Genomic DNA, 15,599 nt, shown 5'->3' on the forward strand with positions numbered 1-15,599 from the left:
TCGTCTCAAGATTGCGGCGATAAACATGTGTGTTATAAATGCCCTGTTATAAATACGGATAGCAAACTGTTATTCATTTGAGATTGCGAAGATTCGCTTCCGAGCCGTGACCTCTTGATAACAGATGAACATTTGGCCCGCAGTGACAGTCAGAAGGCGATGGAGTCCTGGAAACGGTTCATGAGGTTCGACAACTCCAAATTCGTCGACCTGTTCGTCGGACAGCTCAAATCCACTCTTCGGTACGTAACTGTCAACAGGAAGGGTAGCACGATATGTGATATGTAGCTTAGTTTTACGCTTGTTTACATATGGCAATTATAAGGCAGTCAACCAAACGTTTGATGAGTGAAGATTGATTGCCGAACTATCGAACTATCGAAAAGTATCGATTGCCGAACTGATGCCACTTTATGGTATACGCTGTGCATTTGGTATTTAGTCGTCCGACGCTCCCACCCATACCCCTCTTTCACTGCTAACCCGCCCGCTTTTCCGTTAGGTGTACCGTATGTGGCCACGCGTCCGTCACCTTCGACCCGTTCTGGGACCTGAGTCTGCCGATCCCGGCCAAGACGGGCCAGGTGCGCCTGCAGGCCTGCTTCGACCTCTTCACCAAGGAAGAGGTGCTGGACGGCGACGAGAAACCGGTCAGTGCACCAGGGAGGGGTGCTGGCAGGACCCCTGTCCCTCGTAGGGGTCAGGGGATGGTCGGATCATGGATGAGATAATAGTGGATTGTTGTTTCGTGAAAATTAAGACAGGTATTCGCGACATTGGTATCAGACTTGCCATCTAGCGCGAGAATTATCGTTAGGTAGTGGTAAGCTAGATGGCAAGCCTGAGCTCAATGTCGCCAAAAACTGCTTATCCACCAATCCAGTATTATTTCATCTCTGGTCGGAGGTCTAATGCGGGAACCACATGTAACGGAATCATATAATAGCTCCCAACACCCACATATGCCTCAAACACCCCAGCTGAGAGAATCAATGTCACTGGCTCAATGAGTAAAAGATCCACTGACCTATATGTTCGGCCCACTTTCTGATGCATCAGTGCGTTGTGGAATCGCTGGTGTGCAAAGCATGTTTACTCGGACGAGAACGTCCCTCGTTACATTGTATTCACGCTTATGCAATCCAAGATGTGATATCGCCACGATAGTCTAGCACAATCGATGGTTGACGTCACCGTTTTCGTTTCAGACTTGCGCCAAATGTCAGAAGCGGCAGAAGTGCACCAAGAGTTTCGCCATTCAGAAGTTCCCACGCATCCTTGTGGTGCATCTGAAGCGATTCTCACCCCAGGAGCGGTACCGAGGCAAACTGAACAGCGTGGTCGACTTTCCGCTCTGCGGCCTGGACCTGTCCGCCTACTCGGAGGGGCAGGGCTCCTGCAAGTACGTATCTGTAGATCAGCAGGCTGCGGACGCAGCTGTGGTGATGTTGTTACATGGGTGCTTTTATTTATGACGTTTTTTCATCGAAGATTTTCTGCATTTCGAAGTGATTTATCCATGACTGATGACATTTCTTCGAACGTTTTTCCATGAATCGGTAACTAAACCAAGCTAAATTTTGTCAAGATGTCAGTCCTGTGTTGCTCTCATAGAATTAGTATGCTTCGAGTCTCGAAGCGCCTTCATGATTTAGCGATCTCGCCCTCTCTTACATCCACACTGACGGTCTATCTGTTTGTCCTGTTCAGGTACAGCCTGTACGGGGTGGCCAACCACTCTGGTACGCTGTACTCAGGCCACTACACGGCCTACTGCCGCCACCCGTACTCGTCCGAGTGGCACGAGTACAACGACAGCAGGTCAGTACCGTTCAGTGCCACTGAAGTACCAGTACGGTGCAATGCCGCTCCAGAGAGACAAGCACCGTTTTGTTTTACAGCAGAAGCTATTAGGGCATACAATTTGTTGAACAAACCAAAACATGTTGAATTTGTCACAGTGCTGGCAAATTTTTTGTCCCTATTTTGTACGGCGTGATAAGCTGGTTAGTCTTCATGCTATACTGTTTGAGCTTCAAGGCATCAAAAAGTTTTGCTTCTGTGTGCATTTTGCTATGGTAAGCACGATCGTCAGTCGGGATTTACGATAAGCTGGGCAAAATCTAAGGCGCTCTGTTTGACTAGATTCTTTCTACGACGGACTATTGCACCGAAAGCTACACCTCATTGTTGACCGATCTCCCTTCTGCGCAGGATCCGCACCACCTCGATGCGCTCAGTGGTCAGCAAGGAGGCTTACGTGCTGTTCTTCGAGCTGGCCGGCTCTCCGGGCCTCTAACCGGCCGACCGGTGCCTCTCCCGCCGCGCCCTCCCTCGCAGTGTCGGCTCGAACTGTGCGTCTTTCAGTCAGGGGCGGCGCGGCGGACGGTGCGCGTGCGTCGACGGTCGAGTGTGTGGGCCGTCGACGGTTGTGTGTGGGCCGTCGATGCCGATACGATGGTGGCGGAGTGGGTGGGAGGTCGTCGATGATCGTCAGTCCTCGTCGATGGGTGGACTGTGGGATGACGAGGTTGGAGGCGACGCGATGTTACCTCTTGCCGGTGGCGGAGTGGATGGGACTAGTGCCGCCGGTGTTATGAGCGTGTATTCACAGTGATAAGAGTGAGTGCGGCGGGTGTCGGTAGCCGCTGTGTCGATTGGCGGTGAACTGCGGCCGCCGCCCAGTAGGTAGTTTTACTGGCACCGCTGTGTGGCGCCAGTGTCGTATGAGCTCGTCCCGCGCCCCCTGGGAGCGTTTTGGTCACCAGTGGTTCGAACCGCGGCCGCCAGGTGCCGAGGACTGTCCCAAGTGCGAGGGACGGCAGTGGTTGTGTTTATCACCCCCAGATGGCTCCCCAGTCGCTGCTGGTCCCCTGGCGTCCGCCCGCCTGCTGTCTGGTCGGCGAGCGGACCCCTCGGCGGAGCCTGCGGGACCGGGGCGGAGCCCCTCCCGTGATCTAGTCGACATTTGTAGTGCAGACCGCGTGCGAGAATCGTGTGCATGTCCGTGTGGTGAACACTATATTAGTGGCTTCACACCGAGTGCAAAATATATAACCGTCGTGTTTCTACTGTATTGTCGTGTATATTCAACCAGATTACAGGATTCGATCGTTAAAAACTCGAAACGAAACGCTCCGGCCAACCCACTGGCCTGGAGGACAGAAGAGAGCGTTGGTATTCAGATATGACTAGGGGTATCACAAATGGACGGGGCGGGCGCAGTTATCAGAGCAGAGAAGCTCGAGTGGCGCCCCCCAGCGGCGCTTAAACCGATCACCGGGTCACACACGGAAAAGACGGGGGTAGAGAGGCGTGTCGGCCCTTCCAGCGGACCCGAGACACACCCGGAGCGGTGCAGGGACAACTCGTCCCCGCTACAGCTCAGACACAGGGCGGCGGAGCAAGACACCAGCTCCAGTGGCAAAGGCACGCTACTGGCCCAGACACCTTCACAGGGTGTCCCTGTCCATTGTCCAATAACTGACACTGTTAACTGAAAGTATTCTTCTGTCACGGAGAATAAAGTCAGGATCAGCGTAAAACTATCAGTGGAAAACTATCTTTGAAAACTGTCATCAAAACTTCGATAACTACCGCTGTATAAAGTTTCATTGCTCTTGATGGGACCGCCTAGCTGCCGCCGCCGCCGCCCGTCAGTTCGTCTTCATACTGCTTGCGGAAGCAGTCTCCGACGGGGAAGAAGTCCCAGGAGCGCTGCTGGTAGAGCGTCCACACGTAGGTCTCCTGACCCGTGTACTCGGTCTCGTCCTTGTTGATCAAGTGCATCAGGAAGAACCTGTGGGAAAGAGGTGAAAGAGAAGTGAGAAGGTGAGGTGAGAGGGGATCGGGTAAGAGCATCCAGTATTACTTGGTGATCATAGGTACGTTCATACTCCCCACCTCCTGAAGTTCGAGTAACCTAAAGACCTATTTTGACTATGGAATGGACATCACGACATAACCTCATACATTGAACAGCTGTTGTTTTTCTGGCTCACGAAACATTCAACCTCCGTACCAGCAACGTAAATCGATGATCCATGTCTCAAGACAATAAAATCTACTTGGTATTTGTTATCACGTGTATCTTGCAATGGACACAACAATAATGTTGTGCTGCATTGCACAGACTGCCCGACGATGATCTCACATGTAGTTGGCCAGGTTGTGCTCCTTTTGCACGTGCGTCTCGAAGCCGTGCGGCACGTTGTCGAAGTAGTCCTTGCCGATGCCGCAGATGAAGCAGTTGGACTCCATGTCCTCCTTCACCGACTCCAGCTGGTCACGGAGCTCGCCGAACGCGTCAATGATCAGACCTGCAGCGCGACCAGACAGACGGGTTAGGTGGGCGATAACTACGCCGAGGTTGAGTCGTAAGCCTTGAAGAGATTTGCCCCTGGAAGCGAAGCATGAGAGGAATGAATCCCACAACTGATACAATAGAAAAAAAACGTTACCACACAATATATGCGAATTTTAAATAACAACAACCATTCATTATTCGGCAAAGAACGTTTGAAAAAAGATAGATAAACAAAGTCTATTCCATTATAAATGACACGCCCAAACATGACACGATCGTCAAGAACGGTCCCTACTCCCTAAACCATCTTTTTTGTCGCGCGTACCCTGGATGATGGCCAGCAGGATGACGATGACGAAGAAGAAGAACGAGATGTCGAACAGGATGCGGTACACCTCGTTGAGGTCGCCATCCGGCGGGTCGATGACGTCTCCGATACCACCACCGGCGCGCACGCCCTGGTACAGATGGAACACGAAACACTGCCGGCGGGAGGGGGGGGGGGTCAGCAGGTCAACATCTAAAACGTACTACACTGAAGAAAAGGGAGTAAACATGTGAATGAAGCTCACACATTCCTGATGCGTGCTGGGGAGGCAGAAATGGATTAAGAGACCCATGCATTGCGACAGAAATAAAGAAGTCGTCTCTACACATTGCAGATAATCACATCTACTATGCATTTCAGACCCCATGAGACCCTGTTTTTCGGCGATAATTTCTTCAATTTTTGTCCAATTAACTTGAAATTTTGGCAGACGATGTTTCAGCTCAAGCGCCAATTTTCGTCAATATGGTCTTTTAACAAAATATCAAAATTTAGAGCACTTGTCGTTGGCTCGTAATGTTAATCAGTTTTTGCACCCGGATAGAGGCTCGCTCGCTACCGCACCGGATTGGATAGGAGCGCCGGCCAATCACGTTACGCCGTGCTCAACTTGACTCCGCCCACTGGCCGTGACCGCGATGGGTCTAACTATGCCGCTTCAGTCGGTGTCAGCACCGCGGAGAGGTCGCAGCGGGACCACATACTGAAGACAAGTGAAGCTGGCAAAGTTGTTTCGGGACGAAAGCCAAAAAATTATCCGTTCGAGGGCATTTGATGTCCTCTTTTCCTTATTTTGGTATTTAAACGTCGAACCAGCTGAGAATATTCAGAATGATCAGAATAAAGGTAGGATCTATTGGAACGAAACCGGCCGTAGAAGGAAAGATAGATGAACTCTTGGACTCTGAACATTTATTTAAGCCGGAGTTGCACCTATCTCATCGTCAGGTTGGGTCAGGTCACTACCCGATTGCCTATAAGATCATGTGTAAGCCTCTGCATGACCCAAAAATATTGATATATTTGGCAGCGTCAATAAATGTTTCTGAGGAAGGCGCAGAATGCAACAAAGTAGGATGAAGAGTCTCGGGCACGGCCGATTGCCTGGGGCATCGCTCCAGCGAGACGACCGTATTCGTGATTCGTGAAGCGGTGCGGGGCGCCGGGTGGGGCAGAAGCGAATGTGTCGTATGGTAGAATGTCATGTGTGTGTTATATTGTTAACGTGCACCGAAAGAAATGGAATGTGGCAGGCGGTTGTTGTGCACTACACGAGAACGATCATCAAGAAACACGTAGGTATCTTTTTTGTAAAACTTATGTAACAGTAGGTATGTCCTCAATGGTGAGGTAACTATCTCTAGGCTTTTGCTTTTCATGTTTGCATTTCAACACACAAGATCTGGGGGGGGGGGGGGTAAACTAGTTAGTCCGGCGACCTCCTCAACCTAAGTCAATGATAAAATGGATTAGTCCTGAAGGTGTTCAATGCTTATGCTGCACCGGGATGATATAAATCGATCACGCCGGCATACATTCCCAATCAAATTTCATTTTCAAACACATAAACTGCATCCTATTAATCGTGATTCTATTTTGCAATTTGGACGTATACTGACGCGATACATAATTTTACGCAAGCATTTGAAATCAACAGCGTCTTTTATGTGCGTTTTTTTCACAAGCCCCGAATCTTGTGTGGAAAACGATATTTTTTGTGACTGAACAAGGTGTACGCACATTTGTAATAAATACAAAGTCGAGGGCTTCAGCTAGTCCGTTACTTATGCGCTTTTTAGCTCATTCGATGAAGTTACGGCTGCCACGACAACTGCACGGCAGCTACGTTCCATGCGAGCCGCCCCGGTGCGACAGCTACTGCCCCGCCCGCTCCACGCAGCCGACTGACCGGCCAAGGTCACCGCCGGGAGGGCGGAGCTTAATGGTCACGTGTTTGTGACGTCACGCCTACGTACGGATAGCCTCTACTCCACTGACGGATTTACGGAGCCGATTTTAACATTACGAGGCAACGACAAGTGCTCTAAATTTTGATATTTTGTTAAGAGACCATATTGACAAAAATTGGCGCTTGAGCTGAAACATCGTCTGCCAAAATTTCAAGCTAATTGAACAAAAATTGAAGAAATTATCGCCGAAAAACAGGGTCTCATGGGGTCTGAAATACATAGTAGTGCCAAAAACATCGGATACAGACGTAGTAGTGGTGATTGAAATAACAGAATACTCAGCAATACGATTCTAGTTGTATGTGAAAGGCAAGCGGCATCGAACACAACAGGACATGCCAATTGACATGTCTTACTGAAGAATTCAACTGAAAAAGTGACGTTGAAAGGTTGTGATTCATACGAGTCGCCGCCATCCGGAAAATAATCCATATGGATTTGTGTTTCATTTCAGCTAAACGTCATTGAACAGTGTAGGGAAACGAGACAGATCAGACTATGAAAAGAAGCAGCAACCACTAAAAACACGAACAACAACACTATTAATCGTTTCTGGAAGTAGGATGCATCTTCAAAGCCTTGCATAGTTGAAACTGATAGGCAAGATCGAGAGATATACAGGATCGATGATTCCCGCGGGTATCAGAAATTGATGCTCGGACCAAGACTAGTCCGGCACAAAAAAAAACGTGCTGACAGGCGTAGCCCGCTTACTGTAAACATGTCGTGGCACTTTTGGTCGACGTTGTCGTCCTCGGCCTGTACGTAGAACTTGCGGAAGAAGTTGAAGGCGATCACGGTGTAGATGTAGACGACGATGGTCAGCAGAAGCAGCGTAAGGCAGAGCTGTGAGACGAGACGACACGTCAGCAGACGGGTCAGCGACCGTGGGTGTACGTGGGGAGCAACGGTGATAAGGCGACGGGATACAGACTCAGGCATGATAAGATCATAGATACCCAACACATTAAACAGGCAGATAGGAATGGACACGTAAACACAATACACATAGCCAACCAGTCAGCCATACGCACAGCCATTCAACCACACACAGACACACATACACAGACGACAAATGACAGACACCCCGAAGTTTGCAAACGATAAGCGCGGGGGGCTAAGCGGATAGTTCCGACAAAGAACACGTATTCCAGGAGGTAAACATGTTGTGCAGCCAGCGGAACGGTGGCTGAGACCACCACCTGGGAAGAAGATGACGCAAATCCACACAATTTATGATGCGTGTGACCGATAGCTTGACCTACAAACGGCGGAAACATAAATCCAGCCACTACGTTTATCATAGGCCAGTGCGGGGAAAACAGTTGATAGGTTTGTCTACAAGGGTTGACAGTTCCGAGCTGCATAACTTGAGATAAGGTCAATTCAATTTATCGGTCTATACGTTGTTGATGTCTATGAACAATCTGGCGAAATGATTTATCGGAAGACAACACAGCCAGTAAATCATTATGAATTGATCTGTCCCGTGTCGGTCTGCGTCTAGTGAGCGGCCACATCAGTGCCGACTATTTACCGATTGGCGATCCGTTGACCGTAATCCACGTATAGCCATCGCCGATGATCGCTATATCGAATATTGTGCGTCCCACGACCCAAGCCATCGTCATTTCCATCATCAAGGCGTGAATATCGTTCGCGCTCAATACCTGTTCGGTATCCGCCGTGAGCACTTACAAAGGGCAACGCGATTTTGAGGCTGGTGATTGAATGAAAATTAGTAATAAAAATCGTAGCCTAATGCTCGTACGGGCATTTGACATATCACAAGCGACCGTTTCGTACCTATCCATCATCAGTTCTCGTAAGCTGAAATATTCCCACAATGCACCAGCCCCCACAGTGATTGTTCCATACCTGTTTTCCGTTGTGAGTGACCGACTGCAGGATCGTCTTCAGTGACGGCACGGCCACGGCCACGTCCAGCAGGTGGGCCGCGAAGAAGAAGTAGTTGTAGTTGCCCAAGATGGAGAAGACAAAGTACCACAACGAGTACAGGAACGCGTTGTCGGTGAACGTGACGCCGATCTTCCACAGCTGGTACCGCCAGTCGATGGACGTGATGCTGCGGAGAGCGGCCGAGAACATCAGTCACACCCCGAGGTCCCGTCATTAGCCCCACACCGCCGCATAAGGAACTCACATAACTTCCGTCCGGTCAGGGTCATAGCCAGCCGGCGGCTCAGAGGACTCTAAAACCGGCGGGACTCCTGCTGGTGATGCTTCTAATTCCTATTCGCCGTCGCCGTCACTGTCACCGCTGACATGCGAACAGACAGTCCAACAGAGACATCTCCATAATACCAACAAGAAAGTGCGCCGGACGGCCCGAAAAAGGTGGTAACACGGTTCGCTGCGAGCGAGCGGGACAACATGGTAGACACCGGCGTATAGCTAACGGGATGACGATAACGGTTAAAAACAATGGTGCAGTGGATTTGCAACTGATAACAGCGGCTAAGCAGGAAACTTATTGATATTTACAAAACGCAATGTGTGTTTGCTTCCATACATGGCATGAAATTGATGCCAATTATCCAAAATTGTAAGATATTTGAGTTAATTCAAAAGAGATATAATCACAGTTACGATTCTTTCCGAACGTAACTCGAACTAGGCACTGGTCATCGGCATTTTCCTGTCAATTAGCATTTTGACGCAGATTGACAAGATAAGAAATGTAGGCATCTGTGTCCTTTTTCGGGCGGCAAAAGTGCCCCTAAGGACCCATCTCGCCAGCTTTTGAGAAGCGCAACTCACAACTGGACGTAAGTTGTCCTTCGTTCTCACGACGGGAGATACTCACAAGTGGAAGAAGCCGCTGCCGGTCGACTGCTGCGACATGGTCACCGATTTCTCCATGCCGAGCAGGTTGCTGATCTGGTCAAAATCGTACGAGTCGCTGTACTTTTGGCGGACGCGCTTCTTGACAAACTTGTCCCAGTAGTTGGCCGGGAACATCCTAGAATGAACGGTAAAGGCACAAGGGTCACTCTCTGCTCAGTGAACAAGTCATCAAAGGTCACAGAACACTGACCGGTAGGAACATGACCTCACCGACCATGGACCCACCGCGGAGGGCCATTGGGATGTTAGATGGACCACCCAACGCCACAGATGGGCCGATCAATAAAGAATACAGTGAACAAGCAAGTTTATAAACAGCATTCAATATTTTATTTGAGCAACACCTTGACCACTGTCAAAACATGATGGCATTTCCATTTACATTTCCTGCATTCCCTCGATCAAAGTCAAAACTGGGTGGCGCCAAGGATATCATACGATATTGATATCCATCCCCAATAAGACAGAGCAGCTGGGCTTTGTGCAGCGCAGGCCGTCAAAGTGTCAGCCTTTCAGCCTATACCAATAGATACACGTCAACTCTCCTCCTGGGCCTACCAAAGGTGGCGGTGGTGCGACTTACTTTGCCGATATGACCAGTTTATCCCAGTGTGCCATCAGGTCGTCATCTTCAGGCTGAGAGGCTAGGTACAGTCCGTCGAACTCCAGCTTACGGCACACCTCCTTCTCACGTTTGAAGATACCCAGAGGCACCTGTGGACGGAGTCGTGGTCATCAGGGGCTGATTGGGAATAAAGACTGTAAGGGATGGTTGCCAGGACTGTAAGGTTAGCCGGATTACTGTTGAGGGTCATCAGTGTCGAAGTTGCAAGGCAGTAAGGGTAACAGGATCTGTACGTACAGCTATAAGGCTGGTCAGGTCAAGATCGTAAGTTTAGCCGGGCCGGGACGGTAAAGTTAGCTGGGCCATGGCTTCAAGTTCAGTTGGTTCGATAAGAAATGCTCTGCCCTTGCAACCAACGGGTAAATACATCCAACTGACCAGCATCCTACCTATCTTAGCTCATCTACAGTCATCTCTCGTGTACCGTAGTAGCGAGTTTGATTGATGGAGTCGTACAGTTACCAAATCGTGAATTACACGCACCAATGCTATTATTTACTACCGAGTCCATCCGTGTGCCAGCTGTCGGTTCAGCCATCCATCGAGCACCGAGCCAGTGGGCCGGTCACAACAGAAAGATAACCCAACTGTCCAACAACCATCAGTAGCCTTGACCTTGCTTCGTAGTTATTTATGTAGCTTTCCTTACGGTCGCACATGATCAGAATAGTGCAGCTACCGAAGTACGATTACAGAAAAATGTGAGGCAGCTCCAGTCAGCTCCGTATACTTGGGCACATCTCAAGCATGACTGCATCTCATATCAGCCTGAGTGTCTTTCAATATCCATTACAAAAGTGTTCTGGCTTTGCTCGAGTTTGTTGTTTTTGCCTGTATCGAAGAAAGCTCACCTTGAGATGATAATAGGCAACCAGCATGAAGAGCGAGACGATACTGTGAATGATAGACATGAGGCGAACCACGTGCTCCAGGAAAAAGTACTTGTCGTCCACGTGGATCCATTCGGGCCCGTCTTCATCGTCGTCGTCGCCTCCACCGTCCGCACCGTCTCCAGAGCCCGTTATGTCCAGTTCTGCAGGCCAGGGAAGACAGTCAGAACTTACTCAGTACTCACAACACACACGGCGGTTACAATACTTAGGGTGCGTCGACACACACGGCACTCCAAAGCCACCACAGCCGGGGGCGGCATCCCGCGCACCGTATCAGGCGTTGGGTGACATTCAGTCATTTGTCACTGAGTGGGGTGACAAAGAGAGTTGTGGTGGTCGTACGACATAATAGACAGGGGTGTAGACAGAATGACAAATGTGTGGGCAGATTGACAAGTGCACGGACAGAAGACAGGTCTGGAAGACGCGATGATCGGTGAGATTGGAGGGGAGTGTTTTGTAGTGAGTGGTTTAGAGCCATGTTGAGATGAACCCGTCTATGCTGCTCGATTGATCTTTGATCCTACCGGTGAGTTATTGCTTAAAATCGTAGATCGACTTTATATTGATTGTTTTATCAAACTCCGTACCATGTCTGGTTTGGATGGAACACGCTGATACGTCCGATCTCGACCATTATTCTCCTATCATGATGCACGCTTAACCCGCGCCCAGATGGGGTCTGCCGAGCAACGCGGTCTGATGGGGGGGGGGGCCATTTTGGCCCCCCCTCAGATCTCGAGAACCACGCAACATAGCGACAAGCGGTAAACGGTGTTGGATAGCCCCAACAGGGAACTACCTTGTGACCCAATTTCATTGACCTCGGTCAAACCGATGACGTCACAGGTCAGGTCAAAGGTCGAATTTTCACCGTTTACAGGCATTTCAAGAAATGCGTTGTAAAATCGTGTAAAATGCATTTCATTGAAAATCATCGATGGGGAAATGTTCTTCAAACACATATTTTGCTATTTGAGGTCACTGATACCAGGTCAGGTCACAGAGGTCAGGTCACTGGGGGGTCACAATATGAAAGTGTCGTGTGATACATGTTTTATGGTCCATTTTACATGACAAATGCGATTATGTGGGTCAGACAGACTTTAGGGCCAGCTTAGGTCATGTTTTGGTCAAGGTCAGGTCAAGGTCAGGTCAAGGTCAGGTCAAATTAGGTCAAATTTCAAAGTTGATATTTTTGCATAAAATGGGTATCGATTCGATGCAGCTCGTCACGGGGAGTTCAATGGTGGTCTCCGTTTTGCGCTACTAGGTCAAGAATTGCTAAAAATCGAGTTCAAAAATTTGACGTCATCAATTTTTAACAGTTTTTTCGCTATAACTTGGCCAAAAAAAGAGATATCGATCTAAAATTTGGTATGTATATCGAAGAGCGCAGGGACTATCACATATATTCCGGTTTTTTCGAAATTCGAAAATTTTTTGGAAATTTTTAGAGTTTTTCTAAAAAAATCAATTTTTTTGATTTTTGGGGGTCAAAATCCAAAAATTTCAAAAATCCGAGATAGCAGTTTTGTAGCGCCGTTTTTTTCTCTACACAACCACATAAAGAACTTTAAAATTGCTTGTGAACTGTAGAATTGGTGAGCGTTTCAAGATGTCATGTTTTTTGCTCATTTTTACTCGAACATGACCTCAGTTTGACCTCAATAACTCCTGACCTGAGGTGACCTGTGACTTGAAATTTTGTGTGAAGGTGTCAAATTGATGTCCGGTAAGGTACCCAAAATTTGGCGGCGCTGCGCGCCGCCGTTTTTTCGTTATTAAAGAAAAACCACAGGGGGGGCCAAAATGGCCCCCCCCATCAGGGCGCGGGTTAAGCCCTCTCAGGGATAGAGCAGCTTGACAGAGCTATCCGTGCACGTAGGTCAGTTGCCGTATCTATCATGGCAGCTGCTGCAGTAGCTTTAGTGGACAGATGATGTCTCTGTGATTAGGTCTATCAGTGAGCACGTACCGCCCGATCCCGATCCACTGCCTGATATCTGATCAGCCAGGTCCGCCGCCGATTCTTCATCATCGTCTCCGTCCTCCAGCAGGGCACTCGCCTGGAACAAACGCCAAACACACAGAAATCAGTGCCGGCATCCACTAATATCCCAAGCGGAGTGGATGATCATAATGCGGGGAGTGTCCTCTAGCCGAGCACTCGCCTGGAACAAATGTCAAACACACAGACATCAGCTCCAGTCTGTTCACAGCGCTGATACCCTCAAGGTGGTATGAAAGGATAAGAAGGGGACGGTAGCTCAGAATGAAGGTTCTGATGTAGCTCAATATAGCTCAAAGAAGCTAAAAAAAAAATTAGCCCAAAAGATAGAGTGTTCCGTGGCCCACAAAAGATAGGTAAAACTTATCTAATCGTATGAAAGTGGGAAGTTTAATAACATTGCTGATGCTTACCTAATAACGTCATACGGTATAGAAATAAATGCAGACTTTGTAGGTAGGCACAGCAAGAGCAACACTAATAGAGGTGAGTTGGGAAAGGAGGCCACGTATTGTGCTGTCCCCAACACTATGTCCCGCTGTTATCACCTGATATACTGCACGGACACAACAATTCGCGACAAGGTTGTTAATGGCCTACGCTATGCAAATTGAGTCACTTCAGATGTAACCCCGTGTCGCAAACGTTGCAAGAGGAGACGAAAGTGTCTCGTTTGTATTGGCGGCATTTCAGTGTCAGATCCTGACCACTTCTGCACTTGGCACGGTGACTTGCTGAAGATGAACCGGCTCGGAACAGGTGCGTTCTCCGCCAGATGACCCAGCCACTGGAGTTGGTTCGACAGGCCGCCGCTGACACACACTCAGTGGGTGGTTCAGCGCCCTTGACACGCGGCGCGGCGGCGGCAGGGCCAGGGGACGCCGCAGCTCCCATGACTCTCAGCTATACATCACGGCACGTCGTGCCGGCCGGCCATCACCACAGGCAATCGGACATTCCGATAGGTCGCCTCTAAAGGTCGCCGACAATGCCGCCTCCCGACCGGCGAGATGCGAGCAATGGCCGCTTCGCGACAGCTATCAGCATAATTCAGACGGATCCAGCCGGCGCGCTGAGATGGGCACCGAGAGGACGGCGTGACGCACCCGGCCACCACGTGACACGGGTCAGGGTCACGGCCAGGGGACGGGCACAGGAGGGGAGGGGAGGGGTGACGCAGATACCCGCCGCGTGGCAAAACCGGCTGTTGAGACATGGCTCAGCGACATCGTGTCGTAAGCATTCAGTAGGACCGTCGCCCCCGTCACCAAGGGGACCATAACCGACATGTAAATTACACGCAAATTGGATGTAAGGCAGTAAAAGAGCGGTAGGTCCGGCACTTTGAACGCGTTGTGCCATCGCTGAATGGTGCTTCCATTCAACTGTCGCCGACAATTTGAGTCGGTTCCCGAGTGAATCACCGGTACTCGTGAATAGCGTGGCGGCCAATTTCAAACAGTGCCTTCGATTAGATTCACATATTTATTGAATCGAAAAATAGCGGCATCCATTCCATTCATTTCAAACAGCACATTAAAAGGATGCCTTTGTGGGTCAGCCCCATCTCCGAGATCACGTAGCGCGCAATGATGGCATGCTTATCCGCCACGCTATGTTTTCTGTTCTCCCATTGACATCGTCGGTAGTCCTTTCTCCCTCTCTCCCGTGTTGTTCCATCATGGCAGAGAACGTCTGCAGATTTATAATAACCTGATGGCATTCGCCAGCCGGACTTGCCGCTGGGCTGGTCGTCCAGCGGGAGGGAGAAGCCGAAACCCCAACGGTCGCGGAGTGGGGGCACAGCAGTACTTACATCGGCTGGAGGCGGGGCTAGCGGCGCCCGAGGGCTTGCGGCACACGCCGGCCGGCCGTGCGTGCGCGTCGCACCGGCCGGCGGCGTCAAAATAACGGGGCCGTGGCGGCGCCGGGGGGCGGGCGCCCCTCCCCCGGCACCGCAGTGGTCACAGCACCGGTCAGCCAGGTCATCGGGGTCAGTCAGGTCAGCCGGGGTCAGGCTGGCACCTCAGCAGACGGCGGACGGCGGACGCCTGGCCGGCACTTTCACTGGCACTCGACGCTCATGAATTGCCAAGAGGCCGGCATTTCCATGGTTGCTCGCGATGCGTTTCGCGGAGACGAAGGTCACCATGTGCTGGCGGCGGCGCCTTCTGGCAAAAACGGCCGCCGGGTCATCCGTCATGGAGGCAGCGGTGGCCGGCGGTCGTGGGGAGCGACCACCGGGGGGACATCGGCGACTGCAGCGCCGGCCGCCGCCGCCCGCCGCCGGCGCATGCTAAACAGCCCACCGTTGAGAAATAACGGAGCCAGGCTGCCAAAGCTCAGATTAATGGCCATCGACGGAGAGTGTCCGAGGCCCTGGCCACCGGTACTGGGCGCAGTCCATGACAGCGGGCCGCGACACCTGCCACGGGCCGGCTGTCCGGCAGGCGCCGTCATGAGGCACCGTCAGAGTCCCTGCCACATGCCGACTGTCCCGCAGGCGAAGCTATGAGCCCCCCCCCCCTCGTCAGATGTCTCTGCCACGGACCGGCTGTCCCTATGAAGGGGGGGGGGGGTGCTATGAAGCCCTGTCAA

At 50.6% G+C, this 15,599-nt stretch overlaps 2 protein-coding genes across 3 annotated transcripts in view; one reads left to right on the forward strand and one right to left on the reverse strand.

Moving 5' to 3' along the window:
• Positions 1–3,074, forward strand: part of LOC122384989 (ubiquitin carboxyl-terminal hydrolase 2-like) — a 28,578-nt gene extending 25,504 nt beyond the window's left edge. For both annotated transcript variants that reach the window (XM_043372879.1, XM_043372878.1), the window contains exons 7-11: positions 144–242; positions 503–650; positions 1,209–1,402; positions 1,711–1,821; positions 2,215–3,074. In XM_043372879.1, coding sequence (XP_043228814.1) covers positions 144–242; positions 503–650; positions 1,209–1,402; positions 1,711–1,821; positions 2,215–2,299 — 637 coding nt within the window. In that variant the 3' untranslated portion in view covers positions 2,300–3,074. The remainder of the gene's footprint in view (positions 1–143; positions 243–502; positions 651–1,208; positions 1,403–1,710; positions 1,822–2,214) is intronic.
• LOC122385021 (ryanodine receptor-like) overlaps positions 3,059–15,599 on the reverse strand; it is an 84,765-nt gene continuing 72,224 nt past the window's right edge. Inside the window, exons 67-75 of the mRNA XM_043372969.1 lie at positions 12,969–13,059; positions 10,949–11,130; positions 10,056–10,186; positions 9,432–9,587; positions 8,483–8,690; positions 7,319–7,450; positions 4,632–4,788; positions 4,154–4,319; positions 3,059–3,799 (exon numbers count right to left, since the gene is read on the reverse strand). Coding sequence (XP_043228904.1) covers positions 3,634–3,799; positions 4,154–4,319; positions 4,632–4,788; positions 7,319–7,450; positions 8,483–8,690; positions 9,432–9,587; positions 10,056–10,186; positions 10,949–11,130; positions 12,969–13,059 — 1,389 coding nt within the window. The 3' untranslated portion in view covers positions 3,059–3,633. The remainder of the gene's footprint in view (positions 3,800–4,153; positions 4,320–4,631; positions 4,789–7,318; positions 7,451–8,482; positions 8,691–9,431; positions 9,588–10,055; positions 10,187–10,948; positions 11,131–12,968; positions 13,060–15,599) is intronic.

The sequence above is a fragment of the Amphibalanus amphitrite genome, unplaced genomic scaffold, assembly GCF_019059575.1.
Source record: "Amphibalanus amphitrite isolate SeventyFive unplaced genomic scaffold, NRLGWU_Aamphi_draft 000205F_arrow, whole genome shotgun sequence".
NCBI lineage: Eukaryota > Metazoa > Arthropoda > Thecostraca > Balanomorpha > Balanidae > Amphibalanus > Amphibalanus amphitrite.